The 23,540-nt window shown below is 50.5% G+C and overlaps 1 protein-coding gene and 1 pseudogene across 1 annotated transcript in view; both read left to right on the top strand.

Moving 5' to 3' along the window:
- The first annotated feature begins 628 nt into the window (after window positions 1–628).
- Window positions 629–16,336, top strand: LOC105500305 (annotated as a pseudogene).
- Window positions 16,243–23,540, top strand: part of SFTPB (surfactant protein B) — a 10,230-nt gene continuing 2,932 nt past the window's right edge. Inside the window, exons 1-11 of the mRNA XM_011964106.1 lie at window positions 16,243–16,310; window positions 16,736–16,870; window positions 17,171–17,298; window positions 17,772–17,843; window positions 18,207–18,332; window positions 18,938–19,126; window positions 19,372–19,461; window positions 20,890–21,077; window positions 21,247–21,388; window positions 22,625–22,705; window positions 23,199–23,279. Of these exons, the coding sequence (XP_011819496.1) occupies window positions 16,804–16,870; window positions 17,171–17,298; window positions 17,772–17,843; window positions 18,207–18,332; window positions 18,938–19,126; window positions 19,372–19,461; window positions 20,890–21,077; window positions 21,247–21,388; window positions 22,625–22,705; window positions 23,199–23,261 (1,146 nt within the window). The 5' untranslated portion in view covers window positions 16,243–16,310; window positions 16,736–16,803 and the 3' untranslated portion in view covers window positions 23,262–23,279. The remainder of the gene's footprint in view (window positions 16,311–16,735; window positions 16,871–17,170; window positions 17,299–17,771; window positions 17,844–18,206; window positions 18,333–18,937; window positions 19,127–19,371; window positions 19,462–20,889; window positions 21,078–21,246; window positions 21,389–22,624; window positions 22,706–23,198; window positions 23,280–23,540) is intronic.

Genomic DNA, 23,540 nt, shown 5'->3' with positions numbered 1-23,540 from the left:
CAGCCCCCTGAGTAGCTGGGATTACAGGCGCCCACCACCACACCTCACTAATTTTTGTATTTTTAGTAGAGACTGGTTTTCACCATGTTGGCCAGACTGGTCTTGAACTCCTGGCCTCAAGTGATCTGCCCGCCTTGGCCTCCCAAAGTGCTGGAATTACAGGCGTGAGCCACTGCGCCCAGCAGATCATAGTATGACTTTCTATTTTTTCCAAGTCATCTTTTTTCTCTCTCAATAAAGTTTTAAGAAGAGTTCTCCAGTGCAGGGGAGCTGAGCATCAGCCAACCTGGGACTCAGACTGTGACACTCCTGGGTGGCCAGGGAGTTGGCGGGGGTCGACGGGGGGGGGCATGAGACTTCAGAAGGATGTCCAGCTGGGAGCAGATCCCCTCTCCTGCTTTCTCCCCAACTTGTGCAAATGACTCGGAGCTTATTCACGTGACATTGTGATATAACAAAACAAAACGCCAGGGACTCAAAATGAGATAATTAAAGGCAGTAAAACAGAAATAAAATAGGGAGATAATCAGCCAAGAAAGACCCATGGGAGAAAGCAGATGATGGAAAATAAAGTGAAGCAGCATTTTACGGTGTGTGTTTCACCAGACTTTCTGAAATTTAAAACACGATGGCCCTTTATTTAGAGAACTGCTCTTCTCAGCACCAGTCACAGCAAACAAGCAGTCCTTAGATGTTAACTGTCTGATTGCACTTGGGAAAATATTATTAAATAGCCTCACCCTAAGAATGAGAAGAAAATATACCTATCAAATTTTATGGAACATTCTTACATTTCACCAGCATCCATCGATCTCTTACTTTTGGTAAACATTTCCATTATCTCCTATTTCAAGAATTCTGTACTTTCAGGCAGTAGGTTTACTAAATACCACATCTGCCTATTTACTCAAATAATATCCTTTACTTAAAGGCTTTTTGCATTATCCAGTTTTCCTGATAGTTTGTATAGATGATTGCCTGAATTTCTCGAAAACCACCAAGCTTCCCTTAAGCATCAAAGTTATTTTTATTTCTTTGCAGTAATTTCAATTTAGATTTCAGTCCTTGCTTACGTTTTGGGAGACCCAGCCATCTGCCAAAGCCTGAAGGCACAGAATGTTTATTCTCATCAATGTCCTTTCTACATCAGCATTCAGGGTTAGTGGCTGTCATTTTTCCTGATGATTTTATGGTTTTTATAACCTCTTTGTTACATGAGTTTAGGATAACTTTCTATATGAATGAGACTATCCTATATCTTCTTCCCTTTCATCCCATTCTAGATATACTGTGAGCTCTAAAAAATTACACTTGCCCAAACTCACTGTTTTCTTGGTACCTGGTTGCCATTTGTACCACTTCAAGTAATCATCCTTTTTCTTAAGGTACAGATTCCAGCATTGAGATGAGTTCCCTGGTTGTACTTTGTCAATAGTTTTCTCTTTTTTTTTTTGAGACGGAGTCTCGCTCTGTCGCCCGGGCTGGAGTGCAGTGGCCGGATCTCAGCTCACTGTAAGCTCCGCCTCGCGGGTTTATGCCATTCTCCTGCCTCAGCCTCCGGAGTAGCTGGGACTACAGGCGCCCGCCACCTCGCCCGGCTAGTTTTTTGTATTTTTAGTAGAGACAGGGTTTCACCGTGTTAGCCAGGATGGTCTCGAACTCCTGACCTCGTGATCCGCCCGTCTCGGCCTCCCAAAGTGCTGGGATTACAGGCTTGAGCCACCGCGCCCGGCCAGTTTTCTCATAGCTACAGTGTATTGGTTTAATCGTCACAAGCTTAATTTAGGAGACATCGAATTACCTGTGGATCCATTTGTCAACTGGAAATGCTGCTTCCTTCCATGTACAATTTATACTCTTGAAAATTTGCTCAATAAGAATCTGTTAATATGTTGCCATGTTAAAGTGAATTAAAATTTACAACTACAATAAGATCATAATTTCATGATTGAAACACAATGATGAGTCAGGATATATAAAAAACAAGCCGAAGGCTGAGGCGGCGGCTCGCACCTGTAGTCCCAGCTTCTCGGGAAGCCCCAGAGTTTAAGAGCAGCCTGGGCGACATATTGAGACCCAGTCTCAAACAAACAAACGAAAAAAGAAATGGACAAAAGCCTTTCCCCTCCAACTTTCACATCTCTTCAGAATGTATCTTTTGGGGATACGGTATTATTTATTAAATAGTATTTTATTTTACAAACAAAATAATTCCAGCCAATCATGGTGACTCATGCCTGTAATCCCAGCACTTTGGGAGGCTGAAGTGGGACGATCACTCAAACCCTGGAGTTTGAGATCAGCCTGAGCAACATAGACTCCATCTCAAAAAAAGTTTTTAAATTTAAAAAATAACTCCAAGAACATGTGTTATGCCTGTTCAGGGACATTGTATATTATAAATATGAATTTGCTATGTAAATATAAAATTTACTGCCAACTTTATGATATAAACTTAAATGAACATTTTAATCAAATTGAAAAACAGAAAACAACTCCTCAGAAGCAGCTTGCCACTCAAAATATAAACATGAGTGAGAAAAGCAACACAAAGAAAAGCCTTGGGCAACTCTCTCATGCTCCAATTTACCTTCCTTCTAGCTGGACTCCCTTAGGCTGAGAAATCACTTCCATTGTCCTTGACTGTGTTAATTTTCTATTATTGTCACAGCAATTACCACAACCCTAATGGGTTAAAATAACACCCGTGTATTATCTGACAGTTCCGTGGGTCAGAAGACCGGGTGTGCTCAACTGGTGATCACAAGGCCAAAGTCAAGATGTGGGCTGGCTGGGCTCTAACCTGAAGGATCTGAGAAGAATCTGTTTCTAGGTTCATGCCACATTGTTGGCAGACCTCAGTGCCGTGTGGTTGCAGGACTGAGATGCCCCTTTCTGTGCTGTTATCGGAGAGTCATTCTCAGCTCTAAAGGCTGCTGGTATCTCCAGGCTTATGGCCCTGCCCATCGCTTCGAAGCCAGCGATGGTGGCGGAAATCTTTCTCAGGCTTCCAGTCTCTCTGAAGGCCCCTCTGCCTCATTTTCCCGTCCCCCATTCCACTACACCCACACCCACACTCTCTTACATATACACGCAGACACACACACACACACAGACACACTCACATCGCCACACACTCATATAGACACACACATAGACACATAGGCACGCACACACATATATGCATGCACTCAAACACACTCTCACATACACACATAACTCACACACACACACACTCTCGCACAGACACACTCTCACACAGAAACACATTCTCACCGAAGACACACACACTCACATAGACACACATACACACTCTCACATAGACACACACACTCTCTCTCTCTCACGTAGACACACAAGCCACTGCCTCCTCTGTCTTCTGCCTGGATCCCCAGTCCTTGCTTCAGTACCTACAGCTGGAGAGCCCCTTCTTTGCTTTCTCATTCATGCATTTATGATGAAAATTTGTGGGTTTTCCCTATGAACGTGTAAGGAAATCTTTTACATATTTTTGACATTTTTATGTACTTATGAAAAGCGTAAGGAAAAAGAATATAAGCCCCTACTAGTTCGTAGCCTCTCTCCTCAGAGGAAAGAAAAACTGTTAAAATTTTCTTTTTTTGTACCTTTCCATACAAGCATGTATATGTATGTTGCTTCATTTTAAATTACACAATGTAAAACATATTCAGAAATGCACACGAAACAAAATGTACAGCTCAACGGTTTATTATCAAACACACATCCACGTAACCAGCAAGGTCAAGATGCTGCGAGCTCCCCAGAAGCCCTATCATCTTCCCTCCCAGGAACCACCCCTTCCTCTTTCCCTAGGGAGGACTTCATGGTAATTGTGTTCTTGTTTTTCTTTATAGTTTTACCACCTGAGCACATACTCTTAAACTTCATAACTCTGTTTTCTCTGGTTGGTTGATTGGTTGGTTGGTTGGTTTGTTAGTTGGTTTTGAGCTGGAGTTTCGCTCTTGCTGCCCAGGCTGGAGTGCAATGGCGCGATCTCGGCTCACTGCAACCTCCACCTCCCGGGTTCAAGCGATTCTCTTGCCTCAGTCTCCTGACTAGCTGGGATTACAGGCGCACACCACCACACCCAGCTAATTTTTGTATTTTTAGTGGAGACAGAGTTTTACCATGTTGGTCAGGCTGGCCTTGAACTCCTGACCTCGGGTGATCCACCCGCCTCAGCCTCCCAAAGTGCTAGAATTATAGGCATGAGCCACCATGCCAGGCCTGTTTTCTCTGTTTTTGAAGTGTACATAAATGGAATCATACAGAATGATTGTTGCATCTGACATCTTTTGATCAGCATTCACGTGTGAGATGGTCCATGTTGTCGTAATCTTTGAGCAGTCTGCTCCTTTCTACTGCTGAGCAGTATTCCATCATATGGATATTCCACAGCTTATCCATTGCCTTATCTATGGATATGTGGGGTGTTATCAGTTTTGACCTACTTACCTTCCTTTTTTCCAACTTTATTGAGATATAATTAAGGTACACTCACATGCACACATTTAAAGTGTATCACTTTACCAGTTCTGACACATGCACACACCCATAAAACCATCATAGCAGTCAAGACAGTGAACACATCCATCAGCCCTAAAAGTGTCCTTGTGCCCCCTTGGATAGATGGATGGGTAAGTGGATGGATGGATGACTGAATGGACAGAAGGATGAGGTCAGTCTGCAAGGAAGAAACAAGAAAGAAAATCTAGATGATGGGTGAATGGATGGATGATTGGAAACAGCCCCCACATGCCATAGTTTTTGCTCATCATTTTGGATACACTCCCCGGGTGGATACATCCCCCGGGATGCCCTTTATATTTTATTTTATTTTATTTTATTTAGAGACAGATTATCACTCTGTCGCCCAGGCTGCAGGGCAGTGGTGTGATCTCAGCTCACTGCAACCTCCACCTCCAATGTTCAAGCAATTCTCCTGCCTCAGACTCCCGAGGAACTGGGATTACAGGCATGTGCCAGCACGCCCAGTCAATTTTTGTATTTTTAGTAGAGACAGGGTTTCACCACGTTGGCCAGGCTGGTCTCAAACTCCTGACCACCCGCCTCGGCCTCCCAAAGTGCTGGGATACAGGCATGAGCCACCACGTCCTGCCTGGATGCCCTTTAAAATGGATGTTACAGAGACAGTTATGCATCAGCTGACTCTAAGGGCTCATTCTGGGCCCAGGCAGCATACTCACCCTGGAAGCTTGCTGGATTATTAAGAAATGACAGGCCAGCCAGGCTTCGTGTCTTGGACAGAAGCTCCTGAATACAGCGCTATGGTAAACTAAAAATAGATAAAAGTGTGAGGGCTGACTTGTTAAAGTAAAAATTGCATATATTTAAGGCATACAACATGATATTTTGACAAACGTATACATAGTGAAGCATTAGTGGAAATGTAAATTAGTATAGCCATTATGGACAATGGTATAAAGGTTCCTTAAAAAATTAAAAATAGAATTACCATATGATTCAGCAATCCCTCTTCTGAGTATATACTCAAAAGAAATGAGGCTGGGCACAACAGTTCACATCTGTATTCCCAGCACTTTGGGAGGCCAAGGCAGGAGGATCACTTGAGGCCAGGAGTTCAAGGCCAGCCTGGGCAACATAGCGAGACCCCCATCTCTACCACAAAAAAAAAAAATACACTCCTGACCACATGGCCACCACCATTTGTATCAGGCTTTGGAGTATGACACAAAGGAAAGTCAGTAGTTTCCCCGGGAGTTAGCAGACCTCATCTGAACTGTCATAACTCATTTCTCAAGTTTCTAGGCTACAAGAGAGGCTCAACCTTCACCAAAACCTCTGGTTTCAGAAGTTAACCCTTTACATCACCCTTTCTCCCTCATGCACAGGCTTTCTACCACATAACTTCTCAAAACTCTCCCACCCCAGAACCTCCCCTACGTGGGTCCCTTCCTCTGGGAGGCTCCAAAGTCACTGGCAACTTCCCTGTCTGACTTTCATGGTTGATGACAGCTTGGATCCAGAGGTCTTAGAACTGAGGTTCATATACGCCCACTCTGAACCTTCACCTGGCTGTGAGCCCTACCCACCTGCCTTCCCCACTCTCCCACCTATCAGCTTCCATCCCAGAATGACCCACATGACTCTGGCCTCCCCTGCAGCCTCACTTGGCTGCTGGCTTCTGTCGCTGGGTGTCCTGGTGCCTGACCTTTACCACAGCCCTGTCCTGGTGTTTGACTCATTCCTGATGTGAAAAGACTGGGCACTCTGCTCTCAACTTCCAGAACTGCATTCCCCAGCCTGACCCTCCATCTTCTGGGATTCCTGCTTCCTCCTCAGGACTGTGGATTCACACCAGCCCCTCATCCTCACAACCAAAACAGGACAAAATCTACACCAGTGAGAATTGTTTTATAAGAGCTTCTTGTTTGCTAGTATATTTGACTGGGAAAGGAAGGGGTTTTTTTTGTTTTTTTTTTTCCTTTGGCTTAATTTTTTTCTTTGGCTTAATTTTTTTTTCAAAGTACAAAGACAATGAGTAATGACCACATGTAATTCTACCAAGAAATACCATTATCAACAAGCTGGTACACATCCTGCCAGTAGTTCTCCGGTGTTTTGTTTTGTTTTTTTCTTTTTCATTATGAACCTAAGTTTCCTGAGGCATATCAACCTGTGTGTAAATTCCGAGTGGTGACATTTACCCTTATTTTACTGTCTCTTACCCTGTGGGCCATTGCTGTACTTCACATCCCCAACAAATTGCCCTTCGATTATGTCTGCAACTTATTCACCAAATCAGACCAGTTGTACTGTAGCAGTGCCTGGCACCACCATCTGGATAGGCACCAGCCTGTTTCCCAGGATAATTGGTCCCCAAGGTGCTGTTCTCTCTGCACTGCCACCAGGGTCTGCTGGATGTGGCCATCTCTGCCAGGGATGCAGAGCTGGGCTGTGTCCCCTAGTACCCTGGAGGCCCCAAGGCAGCTAGGGTCTATCCTGAAATGAGAATGTCTCCCTCTACTCTTGTTTCCCAGTCTGTTAGGCCATTTGAACCTACATGTCCTGGAGCTTTTAGCTGAAGCATCTCCTTCAGCATTTACTTGTAGACATCCTATCACTGGGACTTGGACAAGAGCCCCTGGGGGCTAGGCTGGGGGCAGACCTCCCTGTCAATATTCAGAACTGCCCTACACCCTGCTCAGCCAGAACACTGGGGCTCTGCTACAAGTGGAGCTCCAGCCTGGTCGGAGTCTCTCTCAGCAGTTGCTCTGATAGCCTTCAGGATGGTGCTCCCAACCAGTCTGCAAAGCCTCCAGATCTCAGAATGCAGCCCTCGGTCATGTTCATTGATTGGGCAAATACTAAGTGAATGCTACTCTGTGCCAGGTACTCCACCAAGCACTGAGAACACAAAGATGAGTAAACACAAAAGTGGGGCCTGCCCTCATGGAACTTACTTTCTAGTGGGAAAGAAGACAATGATCAAATTACAAATAAGTGGGCCCAGCATGGTGACTTACACCTGTAATCCCAGCACTTTGGGATGCCAAGGCCAGCTGATTACTTGAGGTCAAGAGTTCGAGACCAGCCTGACCAACATGGTGAAACCCCACCTCTACTAAAAATGCAAAAATTAGTCAGGTGTTGTGGTGGGCACCTATAATCCCAGCTACTTGGGAGGCTGAGGCAGGAGAATCGCTTGAACTTGGAAGTCAGATGTTGCAGTGAGCTGAGATTGTGCTACTGTACTCCAGCCTGGGTGACAAAGCGAAACTCCATCTCAAAAAAAAAAAAAAAAAAATTACAAATGAGTGTAAACAGTAAGAAAGAACAGCTTGTCCAGACATGGTGGCTCACGCCTGTAATCCTAGCACTTTGGGAGGCCGAGGCAGGCGGATCACCTGAGGTCAGGAGTTCGAGACCAGCCTGGCCAACATGGTGAAACCCGGTCTCTACTAAAAATACAAAACTCAGCCGGGTGTGGTGGCTTATGCCTGTAATTCCAGCTACTCGGGAGGCTGAGGCAGGAGAATCGCTTGAACCCAGGAGGCAGAGGTTGCAGTGAGCCGAGATCGTGCCATTGCACTCCAGCCTGGCCTATAGACCTATAGAGCGAGATTCCGTCAAAAAAAGAAAAAAAAAAAAAAAAAGAAAGAAAAGTTGGGGGAGGGGGGGAGAGGGGGAGGAGAGGGGAAGGGAGGAGAGGGGAGGGGAGGGGAGATTAAAATGTTGTAAAGCCCGGATACACTGTGCTGCCGCCTGTAATGAAGGAGCGCCTTCCTCAACAGGTAGATGGGCCCTGGGGTGTCGAGAGACTGGACCCTCTGGTGTTCCTTTAGTTCAGCAGAAAAAGCTGCCCCAACTTCTTGGGGTGCAGCGAAGTCCTCGAGGGGCAAGGTGTGGGGATCGCGCTGCCCAGGGCGGTGCATCGCCACCTGGCTCCCGGGCGCCACCTTCCGGTCCTGCTCGGAATTGCACTCTCTGGCAGCCTTGTATTTGGGTGTGAGGGTTGGGAAGGCGAGGGTGGCGCCCTGCCAGGGTACTTCCTGAGCAGAAGTTAAGCCTGCTCCTTCCCAGCTGGAACATTTAACAGCCAGGGAGAGACCCCAGAATTCTCTTTTATCCTGGCATGATGATGGGCAGTGTTCAAGACGACCACTGCAAGTCAGCCTGCGCCCCAGGGTGACTGTGATGAGCGGAGTCCCTGGCCATACATGATGTGCCTGAGCCTGGGCATGGGACGAAGCTTTGTGGCCCTGAGCCACTACACTTAGGGGTTTCGTGGTAATTTCCTGGAGACAGAGGCTCCTGGTGGCTGAAGGAATGCCTTTGTTGTGTTTTCTCAGACAGGTGGCTTGGTGAGAGCAGGGCTGCTGCCCCTTCTGTCACCCACCCTATGCCTGGAACAGCGCTTGAGCACAGAGCCAGGGCCCATCAGATTCAGCGACCTGACCCCATCTTCCTGGGAAAACACTTGTTCCTGCAGGAATGGCAGCTGGAAGCCTTCCAGTCAGAATCAGCTTCTCTTTTCCTGTTGAAGCCACCATCACTGTTCCCTTGTCCTAAGGCAGCTCAACTAAGGAGGTGCCCACTGGGCCTTCTCTGCTCCTGCCTCAAGATGCCTTCCTCAGGATCCACATTTTCCCTCCACACTTTGCACCTGTTCAGGGCACAGCCCTCATCATGCCCCTCAGGACTCCACTTGAAGCCTCTTACTTCAGGGAACGACCAAGAAGAGGGGCCTGAAGCATTTCCTGCAGAAAGGAGACCCAGCCCCTGCCAGAGGCCTGTGTGGATCTCTTATCTCCTTAGACTCGAGCAGTTGGAGGCTGGGCCAGAAAGGCAGAAAGGAACAGAAACCAACAATGGGCAGGAATGTCCTCCAGCTACAACCTGGAGGCGCAGCTGCAGCCAACAGGTGCAATTTTAGGGACATTTAAAAGGGTCACAATTCCACAAACAAAATGTGGTATATGTACACAGCCTTTAAAAGGAAGGAAATTATATGAGATGCATGATAACATGGATGAACCCAAAAGACCCTCTGCTAAGTGAAATAAACCAGTCACAAAAAGACAAATACTATATGAGTCCACTTCCAGGAGGGACATAGAATAGTGAAAATCATAGAGACAGGAAGTAGAATGATTGTCAGGGGGTGGGGGAAAGGAGAGTTAGAGACGCGAAGTAGAATGATTGTCAGGGGATGGGAGGAAAGGAGAGTTAGTGTTTCATGGGCACAGAGTTTCTGCTCGGGAAGGTGAAAAGCATTCTGGAGATGGATGGTGGTGATGGTTGTGCATCAATGTGAATGCACCTAAAGCCACTGAATGTACACTTGGAAATGGTTAGGAGTCTCACTGTCTGTCGGCCAGGCTGGAGTGTAGTGGCGCGATCTCGGCTTACCACAACCTCTGCCTCCCAAGTTCAAGCAATTCTCATGCCTCCGCCTCCAGAGTAGCTGGGATTACAGGTGCCAGCTAGCATGCCCAGCTAATTTTGGTATTTTTAGTAAAGACGGGATTTCACCATGTTGGTCAGGCTGGTCTTGAACTCCTGACCTCAGGGGATCCACCCACCTCGGCCTCCCAAAGTGCTGGGATTACAGGCGTGAGCCACCGCTCCTGGCCTAGGATGCAAAGTTTAGGTTATGTGTATTTTACCACAAATGAAAAAAGAAAAAGATTCACAATTCCAGTCAGGAGAAAGGCACTCTCTTCTACACTGCTCAGAGGAGATGAAGTCAACATGACATCTTGGGATACCTATTGGCAGTGTGCATTAAAATTTAAATATGCTAGGCCAGGCATGGTGGCTCATGCCTGTAATCTCAGCACTTTGGGAGGCCAAGGCGGGAGGATCACCTGAGGTCAGGAGTTTGAGACCAGCCTGGCCAACATGGTGAAACCCCGTCTCTACTAAAAAATATAAAAATTAGCCAGGCATGGTGGTGCATGCCTGTAATCCCAGCTACTCAGGAGGCTGAAGCAGGAGAATTGCTTGAATGCAGGAGTTTGCAGTGAGCTGAGATCAAGCCATTGCACTCTGAGAGCAGGTTCTCCCGAGAGGCTCCCAGGCCCCCATGCTCCTTCCCAGCAGGCTACTACAGCAGGAGGACAGCGGCCAGAACCAAATGTGTGTGCACCGAGGAGGGGGCATGGGAGAGGCTCAAGTTGTAGCCTCCAGGCCAAATGGACACCCAAGTCAAAGTATGGCAGTGCTAAGAGCTCTCCCAAAGGACAGATAGTACAATGGCAAGAGGGAAGAGATTGGGTCCCAGGTCAGGGGAAACTGGGAGACCTCCTTGGAGGATGTGAAATCTAACCTGCACAAAAAGGATGCAAAGTACAAACTAACTTCCTTTCTTCCTTCCCTCCCTCTTTTCTTTTTCCTTCTTTCTTTCTGTCTTTCCTTCCTTCTGCCTTTGATTGAGATTATTTGGGCTGCATATAACAGAATATCCAAGTAGAAATTATACAAACAGAACAACAAGGGCTCAGGATTGGTTATATCAGCATCTTGGCCATGTTAGGGCTCTGAGCTCCTTCTCAGTACTTCTTCTGTCTCCCCCTTCTTGGGGCAAGATGGCTACCATGGTTTCAACATCCCAGCCTTGCATGGGAATGTCCAAAAGAAAAAACAGGCACTTCTCCTCATCTGTCTGCTTTAACCAGGATGAAAACATTCCCTGGAAGGATCCCCCACCATGCTGCCCCCAGCCAACTTGTGTCAGTCTGGTTGACCAGAACCCAAACACATGCTTACCCTAAGTAATTACCGGCAAACAGAGATGGCGTGGCCAGATCATGCTGCATCCACAGAGTGAGGCCACAGAATCAGCTCTCTGAACCAGAACAAAACTTGGGTTCCATTAACAACGAAGAAAGAGGGAATGGCAGTTGGTTGATTAGGCAGCCACTATATTCCCAGCACCATGCTGGGGCCTGAATCAGCCATGAGCAGACAAGCACATTTCCTTCCTGCAGGGAGTGTCCAGTTAGGGACAGAGGGAAAGGACATTCCTGGCAGGGAAGATGAACAGATGAGCTTTCATCAGGGCCCTGGGGGAACGGACATCTGACAGATGGTGAAAGAGGACAGCCCTGATGCAGGAGCCAAATGTCAGCCATCTGGGACACTTACTCAGGGAATATTCTGCACTGAGATTCAACACTCAGATCTTCCCCAAGGCCTCTACTGCAATCACACTTTTTGGTCATAGAACTCATGCACAGCAAGAGTGACTCGAACTGTGCCTGCCCCAAACCCAACATGTCCAGTGTTCAATTTGGATTTGGAAAACAGAGCCTCACATCTTGGTGTGGGGAAGGGGCAACACGGATGGGCTGCAAATATGGTGGGCAGCTGCATGCATTTCCTAGGGCTGCGGGAACAAAGCACCACAACTGTGGCTTCAAGCAACAGAAATGTGTTCTCTAACGACTTTGGAGGCCAAAAGTCTGAAATCCAGGCCATGCACCCTCCGAAGGCTGTAGGGAAGAATCTTTCCCTGCCTCTCCTTGGCTTCTGGCAGTGGCTGCAATCCCTAGTGTTCCTGGGCTTGCAGCTGCATCACTCCAATCTCTGCCTCCACGGTCCCATGGCACTCCCTCTGTGCCCCAATCTCCGTTTCTTTTAAGGACACCAGTTATTGGATTAGGGCCCACCCTAATGACCGCATCTTAAATAGATTACACCTGCAAAGGCTCTATTTCAAATAAGGTCACAGTCACAGACGCCAGGGGTTAGGACATCAACATATCTTTTAAAGGACACAATTCAGCCCAAAACAGCAACGTAAAGAAAAGGGAATTCAAGGAAGGTCAATGTCAACATTGCCAGTTCCTCCCACCGGCTGTTCTTAATAGAATCCAGCTGAGCTTGGGGAGACAGAGGGAGGAAAAGAGATGATCCCAGTCCCCAGAGATGTTCAGGGCCAAAGCTATTCGGGCTGCTCAAATACAGACCAGGGAGCAGGAGATGTGGGTTTGGCTGTCACTCTCTACCAAGCTCCCCAACACTCTGAACCTCTATTTGTGGTGCAGAGTGGTGAACGCTCCCTGCACCAGCCCCATGCTCTCTCTTTTCCTAGGCCTTTGCATGAACTATTTATCTGCCTGGAATTCCTCCTCAATCAATCCCACCCCACCATTTGACCGCACCAATTTCTACGTCTCCCCAAGTGCCCCCTTAGCTGCCCCATCTCCCCCAGAGTCTCCCCTCCTTCTCCAGGCCTGGGTAGTATTCCACTCTGATTACTGGTCTGTGCCCCCACCCCATAGATATTAAGTCCACCAGGGCAGTGACCGTTGTCATCCCAACTCCTAGGTCATTAACCATTTTTTGGTCAAACGAATGAATTGTGAGAGGTCTTTATAAACTGTAAGTTTCATTGCCAAGGGCCCTACCTCCCTACCCCTTCCCACGGAGAAATTCCTTCTTTTGAAAGAAAGTAAGACATAAGATAGGACTATGCTAGGAAAGGCTGTTACCATGAGGCCTCCCGAGGGCACTGGCCTTGTATTTCTCATGGGTTGGTTCTACCCCAGAAACAGAAATTACACTCAAATAAATTCAACTGTGAAGAGTGGGGACCGGAGAGGGGAGGAAAGTCACGGGCCTTTAGGCTCAGGACCCGAGTAGTGTCAGAAGAATGCAGCCCAAAATACAACAAAAGGAGCTAAAATGAATCTGCTCTTCCATGCATCTCTGCAAGGACATAAAAGAGATTTTAATACCAACTGTCCCATTTGGCTGATCTCTTTTGTCCCGGCCCCAGGTGTCTCAAGTCCCACACTTGAGAGCCTCACATTTTCCACAGTCAAGAAGAAAAACAAGACTCTTCTCCACCCACGGCCTGGCTTGTTTCTCTCTCCTCCCCTTTCTTTTTCATTTGTGATGAAATATACAACTATAGATAACATAATACTGTCTTAACCATTTTTAAGTGTACAGCTCAGGAACATCAAGCACACCCACATTATGCAACCAAAACCACCGTTCATCTCCAGAACTTTTCATCATCCCAAGTAGAAACCCTGTTTCCATTAGCCAATACCTCCCTGTTCCCTCTTCCCCAGCCCCTGGTAACCTCTGACCTACTTTCTGTCCCTACGAGTTTGACTACTCTGCATACTTCCTATAAAGGGAATCACACAATATTTGTCCTTTTGTGACTGGATTATTTCACTGAGCATCATGTTTTCAAGATTCATCCGTGTTGTAGCATGTGTCCAAATTTCTTTCCTTTTTTTTCCTCTCCCCACCCCCCTAGACAGAGTATTGCTCTCTTGCCCAGGCTGGAGTGCAGTGGTGCAATCTCAGTTCCCTGCAACCTCCGCCTCCCAGGTCCAAGCGATTCTCCAGCCTCAGCCTCCCGAGTAGCTGGGATTACAGGCACGCACCACCACACCTGGCTAATTTTTGTATTTTTAGTAGGGACAGGATTTCACCATGTTGGTAAGGCTGGTCTCGAACTCCTGACCTCGTGATCTGCCCACCTTGGCCTCCCAAAGTCCTGGGATTACAGGTGTGAGTCACTGCGCCCAGATGAATTTCCTTCCTAAAAAGGCTCAATAATATTCCTTTGAGTGTGTATAACACATTTTGTTTACCCATTCATCCGTGGATGAACACTTGAGTTGTTTCTACCTTTTGGCTAGTATGAATAATGCTGCGATGAAAATTGACATACAAATATCTGTCCAGTACCTGTTTTCCATACTCTTCAAAATACATATGTGGGAATGGAATTGCCGGCTCTGAAGGTAATTCAATATTCAAACTTTTCAGAAACTGTTTTGTAGAAGGTCTTTTCCACATGGGTTTCCACATGGGTTTCCACGGTGACTGCACCATTTCACATTCTCAGCAGCAAAGCACCTAGGGTTCCAATTTCTCCGCATCCCCTCAACACATATTATTTTCTGTTTTTTCATAATAGCCGTCCTAGAGGGTGTGAGGTATGGTTTTGACCGACCTGGTCAACATGGTGAAACCCCATCTCTCCTAAAAAAATACAAAAATTCGCTGGGCGTGATCGTGGGTGTCTGCACCCCTCAGCTACTCGGGAGGCTGAGGCAGGAGAATCGCTTGAACCCGGGAGACGGAGGTTGCAGGAAGCCAAGATCGTACCACTGCACTCCAGCCTGGGCGACAGAGTGAGACTCCATCTCAAAAAAAAAAAAAACAAAAAGAAGGAAACATGTGGCCGGGCACAGTGGCTTATGCCTGTAATCCTAGTACTTCGGGAGGCTGAGGCGAGTGGATCGCCTGAGCTCAGGAGTTCGAGACGAGCCTGGACAATATGGCAAAACCCTGTCTCTACCAAAAATATCAGAGAAAAAATTAGCCGGACGTGGTGGCATGCGTCTGTGGTCCCAGCTACTCTAGAGACTGAGGTGGGAGGATCACCTGAGCCTGGGAGGCGGAGGTTGCAGTGAGCCAAGATCGCGCCACTGCACTCCAGCCTGGGCGCCAGAGTGAGACCCCATGTCAAAAAAAAAAAAAAAAAAGAAAAAAAGAAAAAGAAACATGCAGGAGCCAACAGACTGGAGGGCTCTCTGTTATGGTAGTGGGACCACCCTGACGAATACGCCCCTAGAGGCAGCCAGCCACAAATCCCCACTGTCTTGCACAGCCTATCCTGATTGTATCCAAACCAGATACCACTCGCTCATTTTTTTTTAACACATACTGAATAACACGCATGTTTCAGTTCCACCTTCCTGAGGTTCTACCAAGGTCACTCAGTTCCCAATCTTTGGTTACACATTTTTACACAGTCTTGGTGGACTCCCATGATGGCAGCTGTGTTTGTTGTACTGACAAGTGCTTGAGGCCAACAGAAACTATATAATCCTTGGGTAACCTTGAGTGTGTCAATAGCCACCTTGTATCCAATTCCTTTTTTTGTTTGTTTTTTTTTTTGAGACAGAGTCTCTGTTACCTGGCCAACATTGTGCTGGGGGACCACACATCCCAGGGACCAGGAGCCAGGACACCCTCAGCTCAGTCACATGTTTAAGGGCCTCGCACTCCCAGACCGGAGTGCAGTGGTGCCATCATGGCTCACTGCAGCCGTGACCTAGTGGGCTCAAGCGATCCTCCTGCCTCAGCTTTCTGAGTAGCTGGGACCAGAGACATGCATCACCACACCTGGCTAATTTTTAAATTTTTTTTTGCAATGATAGAGTCTCACTATATTGGCCAGGCTGGTCTCAAATTCCTGGGCTCAAAGGATCCTCCCTCCTCAGCCTCCCAAAGTGCTAGGATTACAGAAGTGAGCCACCACGCCCAGCCCCAACTCTTTTCATCATGGTACGAATTCCTGCCCTGTCCACCCCCAAGAGCACTGTAGTGCTTCCTGAGTATAGGGGCCTGTGAGCCTCCACTAGGGAGAGGGTTCCTGCAGAGATCAGATAAACTGATCACAACAGCTGGGGTGATAGCAACGTGCTAACGTTCTCTTTCTTCCGCTCAAGATATCCTCTGTCTCCCTCAGACTGTGAGCTTTTTCTCCAGTGTGCTCTGCCAGTGGGGGCCCTGCCTGAGAGCCCTGCAGCTGCAGAGGACAGTTTCTTTCTGCTGAACCATCGCAGCTATGCCCCAGCCCCTACCCTGAAGGAGTCCCCAGGGTCCATGGGCAGTACTTCCTGTATAGGGCTGTCTGGGAGCCACTCCAGGGCCACAGAAATCTTGTCTCGGACTCAGGGTATTTTGTTTTCTGTTTCATGTAAATGTTCTTCTGACTAACGCCAATCTTATGTCCATAGAACCAGAAGATTTTTCCAGAGGTAAAGGTAAGGAGGAGGTGAGAGTGTCCTAGGTCTGCCCTTCCAGGGGTTAAGAGCCTGGGTTAAGAGCCAGGCAGGAAGCTCTCAAGAGCATTGCTCAAGAGTAGAGGGGGCCCCGGAGGCCCCGGGAGGGGATGGGAGGGGAACACCAAAGCTGCCTCCAACCAGATGCCCCCCACCCTCCTCAGCTTCCCTCCCACGGCCTGGAGAGGTGAGACCAGGTATGGAGGCTTGAAAGCCCCTGGTTGGAGGAAGCCACAAGTCCAGCCACATGGGAGTCCGGGCAGGGGGAAAAGGAAGCAGGAACAGGCCATCAGCCAGGACAGGTGGTAAGGCAGGCAGGAGTGTCCCTGCTGGGAAAAGGTGGGATCAAGCACCTGAAGGGCTCTCCAGAGCAAAGACAAACACTGAGGTCGCTGCCACTCCCACAGAGCCCCTATGCCCCGCCCAGCTATAAGGGGCCTTGCCCCAAGCAGGGTATCCAGGCTGCAGAGGTACCATGGCTAAGTCACACCTGCTGCAGTGGCTGCTGCTGCTGCTGCCCACGCTCTGTGGCCCAGGGACTGGTGAGTCAGCCCCAGCCTCCCCTGTCCTAGGCAGCTCCACCACTTACTGAGCACTGCTCTGTGCTAGGCATTATCCTAAGTCTGTCCTCATTTTAAAGACAAGGGGGCTCAGAGAGGGTTCAGAGCTTATCCAAGGTCGCACAGCTGGTGGGTCCAGGAGCAGGTGGAACCCAGAGCTGTCTGACGCCCACATGTTTAATGGCCTTGCACGCCCAGCAAAATTGGGTCTAGAGATTGGGTGAAATCAGGATGCCAGGTATGTAGCCTGGATCCTGACTAAGGTCTGGCCCCGAACTGCAGCTGCCTGGACCACCTCATCCTTGGCCTGTGCCCAGGGCCCTGAGTTCTGGTGCCAAAGCCTGGAGCAAGCATTGCAGTGCAGAGCCCTAGGGCACTGCTTACAAGAAGTCTGGGGACATGTGGGAGCCGTGAGTACCACCAAGGATGCACAGCAATTGGGGGTCTGAGATGAAGGGTGCTGGGTGGGCTCTGAATGGGCAGGAGGGGAGTGGAGTCCCCATAAGGGATGGTTGAGATGGAACGGGATGAGATGAAATGAGATAGGATGAAATGGAATGGGATGGATGTGATGGGATATGATGACATAGAATAGATGGAGTCGGATGAATGGGATGGGATGGGATGGGATGACAGAATAACAATGGATGGATTGGGATGGATGAATAGAAGAGAAGGATGGGATGGGATGGATGAATAGAAGAGAAGGATGGGATAGGATGAATAAAATGGAATGGATGAGTTGGGACCAGATGGGCTGGTGGGCAGCCGCTGGTGCCTTGGAGTGCTCTGTTGGCCTCTGCCTGAGAGAACCTCCCCATTGGAGCTGGGAGCCTGCCCCCCACTCATGTGTCCTGCACCTTGGGGACCCCTCCCTCCCCAGGATGACCTATGCCAAGAGTGTGAGGACATCGTCCACATCCTTAACAAGATGGCCAAGGAGGCCATTTTCCAGGTAATGAGGCCTAGATCCTGGATGAAGGTTGGGGCCCAAGAGATGAGGGACAGAGCAGGGAAGAGGTGAGCCCCCTAAAGGGGCCATTTCCAGGCTGAGGAGGAGGCCTGGGTGCCTGAGAACTCCCAACTCCTCCTGGCTGGGAGTAGGTCCTGGCCCTGAGCTCAACAGCACAGCCAGAGATAGTCCTTCCTGAGGGGAAGGGCCCCTACATGTGCCCAACTACTTAACTCCTTGAAACTCTTGAACTCCAGTGCCCTGGGGGAATAGGGGTAGGTCTGCCCTGGTGGGGCCTTGTGTCCAGGGACTTGGGTGGGATAGACCTCAGAGAGGCCCAACTGACAGCCCGCTCTGGCCTCCCAGGACACGATGAGGAAGTTTCTGGAGCAGGAGTGCAACGTCCTCCCCTTGAAGCTGTTCATGCCCCAGTGCAACCAAGTACTCGACGACTACTTCCCCCTGGTCATCGACTACTTCCAGAACCAGATTGTGAGGGCTGCCAGCTCATTCCTGCCTGCCTCCCCACGCAGGCCCCTGTACCCACCCATGGGGAGTTACACACATAGCACCCCAGCCGGCTGGACACACACACACAGCACCCCATCCAGACACATACACACACACAGCACGCCAGCCAGTCAGACACATACACAAACACAGCACACACACAGCACCCCAGCTGGTCACACACACACACACACACACACACACACTCTGCCCACAAAGGGCCCAGGAAACTAAGTGCCCTTCAGCCATGCACCCGACCACAGCCCCCTAGGTTCAGGTTCATATGGTGGGCTTGCATGCTCACACACCCTTACACTCTCACTCTCACACACATGCTTACACACTTATTCATGCTCACATATATGCTCACGCTCATTCACACGCAATCCCAGCCACCTCCCTTAAAGTCCCCACACAGCCCCATCTTTGCCTTTTGTCCCCCCACATAGAGTTCTAAACCACAGCACCCCCACTAGGCCTGTTTCCTCCCATTCCAGTGGTCCCGGTCCCTGAGCCCTTGGGCCAGCATGAACAGGGGTGGGCTTCCCTCCCATAGCCTAACACTCCCACCCTGTGCTGTGCCCCAGGACTCAAAGGGCATCTGTATGCACCTGGGCCTGTGCAAATCCCGGCAGCCAGAGCCAGAGCAGGAGTCAGGGATGTCAGACCCCCTGCCTGAACCTCTGTGGAACCCTCTGCCAGACCCTCTGCCGGACAAGCTGGTCCTCCCCGTGCTGCCCGGGGCCCTCCAGGTGAGGCCTGGGCCTCACACACAGGTGAGGGAGGCCCCCACAGCCAGTTAAGTGGGAATCTGGAGGGCTAGAGCCACCTCTGAAGCCCACCAGCACTGGGCCCTGGAAGAGGCAGAGCCGGGAAGGTGACGGGAAGCTCCAGGCAGGGCCTAAGGGAGGAGGGAGAGAAAGGGAGGGGAGGAGAGCCTGGAGAGAAGAGGGAGGGGAGGAGAGCCTGGAGGACTCTTCTCCCAGCACCCAGCCTGGCCTCCACTGGATTCTCTCCCCAGGATCTCTCCGAGCAGCAATTCCCCATTCCTCTCCCCTACTGCTGGCTCTGCAGGGCTCTGATCAAGCGGATCCAAGCTATGATTCCCAAGGTGAGGTATCCAAGGCCACACAGAGCCCAGGAGGGTCCCCTGCAGCTCCCACCTCTCTCCCAACTCACACCCCCATCAGGGCCCAGCTAGCTGCCAGAAGTTAGGAGGGGAGAGAACCGCTTGTGCATTGCCCCCACCCGGGGACCCTGGGGCTCCGGCTCAGGCCTGGTAGGTACCAGGCCTACAGTTCATGCAACAAACATTAAGCCCCCACTGTATGGAGGTGCCACGCCAGGTGCCAAAGTACAAAAATGGACAAGATGCAGCTTTGTTCTCCAGCAGCTCACCAACTGATGGAGAAGGATCCCCAGAGGTCCCTGTAGAAAAGTTGCTTTGATCTTTCAAGAGGGGAATTTCCACAGATAGATTCCCCATCTCTGCCTGAGTCCAGTTTGGAGTCTTCCAGACCTGCAGTGACTGTTGTCCAATGGCCCCAGCAGCCCAGGGCTACCTTGCCCCAAAATGAGGCCCAAATGAAGAAAGGCCCTCCCCTCTCAGCCTTTCCCAGATGGGGTCTCATGGGCCACTGCAGACTCAAGGCAGCAGGTGAGGTTCCTGCTGAGGCAGGTGGTTCATGTGAGCCCAGGAGACCAGCTTGAGCAACATGGCAAAACCCTGTCTCTACTAAAAATACAAAAATTAGCCAGATGTGGTGGCGGGTGCCTGTAGTTCCAGCTACTCGGGAGGCTGAGGCAGGAGAATCACTTGAACCCAGGAGGCAGAGACTGCAGTGAGCCGAGATTGCACCACTGCACTCCAGCCTGGGTGACAGAGCAAGACTCTGTCTCAAAAAAAAAAAGAAAAAAGAAAAAAGACAGATCACTGCAGAGATCACAGTGAGAGGTGATGGGACAGGGATGGAGCTGAGGGCTGGTCTGGAGATGCATTTGGGAGGTGGGCCCGCTGCACTTGGGCATGGATGCTGGAGTATGAGGACCAGGGAGGACTCCACAGTGACTTTTACAGACTGGCCAGAGCAACCAACCCTCTGTAATACCAGCAGCTGAGATGGGGATACTCAACAAGAAATGGGTTTGAGTAGAAAAAGAGAGCTCCCTCCTGGCCATGTTGAGTTCAAGATGCCTGTGTGAAGTGCAGGAGAGGAGAGTCAGGCAAGCAGCTGAATCTCAAGCCTTGGGGGAATGTCAGGTCCAGCGTATCAGTCTGAGAGTCACTAGCTGTGGGCCACAGCCTTTGGGACCAGACGTAGGTCTGAAGCTGGCTCCTACACTCAGCGACGCTGTGTGAGTCCCCTGCATCCCTTGGACTCTCTGATCCCCAGTGTCCTTATTTGTGAATAGCCTTGCCCTCCCTTCGAATAGAAGAGAATGAGGGAATGTGTAGGAAGTGCCTAGCTGGGTGCTGGGCAGAGAGTGGAGGCTTGCCAAGTGAAGGCCCCATGCTGGCTTCTCTCCGCCCCCACCCCAGGGTGTGCTAGCTGTGGCAGTGGCCCAGGTGTGCCGCGTGGTACCCCTGGTGGCGGGTGGCATCTGCCAGTGCCTGGCTGAACGCTACTCTGTCATCCTGCTCGACATGCTGCTGGGCCGCATGCTGCCCCAGCTGGTCTGCGGCCTCGTCCTCCGGTGCTCCATGGATGACAGCGCTGGCCCAGGTGAACCCACTGCCCCCTCCTTAGCCCAAAGCCTGCTCTCCTCCTCCCCCTACCCTGCCCCTGCATGATGCTCTCCCTCTCTGGTCCCGCTGCAATGCACCAAGGACAGTAACCAAACGCCTCTGCAGGGTGGCCTTGCCTGCTTTCCCCCTAACGCTCGTGTCTCTGGGGTTGCCCACAGGAGAATGGCTGCCACAAGACTCTGAGTGCCGCCTCTGCATGTCCGTGACCACCCAGGCCAGGAACAGCAGCGAGCAGGCCATACCACAGGCACTGCTCCAGGCCTGTGTCAGCTCTTGGCTGGACAGGGAAAAGGTACAGGGCAGGCACATGGGGACTCGTGGTCAGGGCCTGTTCACGGTGGAAGCCTGAGCCCAGGAAAGGCTTTGCAGCCAGAGACACATAGGATGGGCCAGAATGGAGTGCAGACAGGCAGGCAGGATGTGGGGCAGACAATGGTGGGACTGTAAGTTAGGGCAGAGCCTGTTAAGGGTTAGGAGTCGCCTCTGGACAAAGGACTGTGGGCTCCAGAGACCAGCAGACCCCCTTCATGGGCTGAGTGAGCACCAGGCAAGCCTTCAGAGGCCTGGTTATCAACTAGGAAACAAGTAATGCCAGGGTCAGCTCGAGCCAGGGAAGGCACTGGCCTTCTCTCCAGGGTCCTGATCCCATTACTGCTCCCACACTCCTAAAGGTTTAACTCACTCAGGACAAACCCATCTGCAAAAGGAGAGGGTTGGGCTTGAAGGTCCTAGGGCCCCTGCCAATACTCAGTCAATGACAGGAAATCCCGCTTTTTTTTTTTTTTTTTTTGAGACGGACTTTTGTTCTTGTTGCCCAGGCTGGAGTGCAATGGCGCAATTTTGGCTCACTGCAACCTCTGCCTCTGGGTTCAAGAGATTCTCCTGCCTCAGCCTCTCAAGTAGCTGGGATGACAGGCATAGGCTATCACGCTCGGCTAATTTTTGTATTTTTGGTAGAGACAAGGTTTCACCTTATTGGTCAGGCTGGTCTCGAACTCTTGACCTCAAGTGATCTGCCCGCCTTGGCCTCCCAAAGTGCTGGGTTTACAGGCGTGAGCCACTGCACCCGGACAGGAAATTCCCTTCTTAAAGCAAGATCCTGTCCTGAGGCAAGCCAGCTGATGCTCTTCCCAGGAGGCAGCTGTCCACACTGTGCTCCCTGCTCAGCAACTCCCAAGCCTCCGCGCTGCCCATCACATCTGGTATCAAGGACCAGATGAACATTAAGTTTCCTTCTAGAACTGAAACGGAGGTGGAGGGAGGGAAGGGTGGTGGCTGAGATTCCACCCCTCTGCCTCAGTCCTCCGTCTCCAGCATCGCCTGCTTTTCTGATGGAAGTCCTCCATTTCAGCCAGCTCCGGTTCGTTAAGGGTTTTAACTGTAGCCAGAGCTGTTCAGTGAGGGCTGATGGAGGAGTCAGAAGGGAGCCCTAAAGTGATCCAGAGAAGTGGAGAGGCCAGGACCACACAACAGGAGAGTCCTGCAAAGGGCCCAGGTCCCCTCCACAGCTATGTGTCTCCTTCCTCAGTGCAAGCAATTTGTGGCTCAGCACACGCCCCAGCTGCTGACCCTGGTGTCCAGGGGCTGGGATGCCCACACTACCTGCCAGGTACATCCACCCCTCCCAGTTGGTCCTAGGACTTCCCTCGGCTCCCAGAACCCCCACCCTTTGGGCCCGTGATCCTCAGAGGCCCCACTCCCCTGGGTCCAAGGTGGTCCCAGGTGCATAGGCCAGAGACTGGGAGGCACCCCTCACTGTTTCCATGTAGAAAATCATGACAGTATGGAAAAGGGGGATGGGAAGGGAGGGACGCCCTGAGGAGTGCAGCTGGATGTCCATTATGGGATGGGGCTGTGTTCCCTGGCCAGTGTGTGCTGGTGGGGTAGGGGTACAAAGTAGGTGTTCTGGAGTTAAAATCTCACCTCCTCAGACTCTAAACCCTAAGGCCTGTGGCTCAGGGAGTGGCCCAAGGGGTCTCCAGAGTCACACTGGGAGCACCCGCTAGGCGGGAGGTGGCGTGGGTGCTGTTCTTTTCCGGAAGAGCTGGGTGTGGGGAGCTGAGGGGGCCCAGGCCTCAGCCCTGGTGCTGTCCCTGTGACAGGCTCTCGGGGTGTGTGGGACCACGTCCAGCCCTCTCCAGTGTATCCACAGCCCTGACCTCTGATGAAACTCAGCTGTCCAGGTGAGTCCAGGCCCCCATTTGCGGGGAGAGAAGAGGGCAGGTCCTGACCATCACGGCATGGGAGGCCCTTCTGCTCCCCAAGCAGGAAGAGGCGGCTACTCCTGCTGGCTGCTCCATCCTCCCTCTCACCACACAGCTGGAGGCTCCTGAGGGCTTCTGGTGCGCCATCAGGAAAATGCCCTTTCTGGGACCCTGAGCACTCCCCTCCCCTAGAACCCCGGTAACCGAGTGCCCAACCACCAGCTCCCCACCCACCTCCCC

This window comes from Colobus angolensis, unplaced genomic scaffold (assembly GCF_000951035.1).
Source record: "Colobus angolensis palliatus isolate OR3802 unplaced genomic scaffold, Cang.pa_1.0 Scaffold118, whole genome shotgun sequence".
Classification (NCBI taxonomy): Eukaryota; Metazoa; Chordata; class Mammalia; order Primates; family Cercopithecidae; genus Colobus; species Colobus angolensis.
Note: the sequence above shows the minus strand (reverse complement) of the source record. Positions and strands in the feature narration are given on the sequence as shown.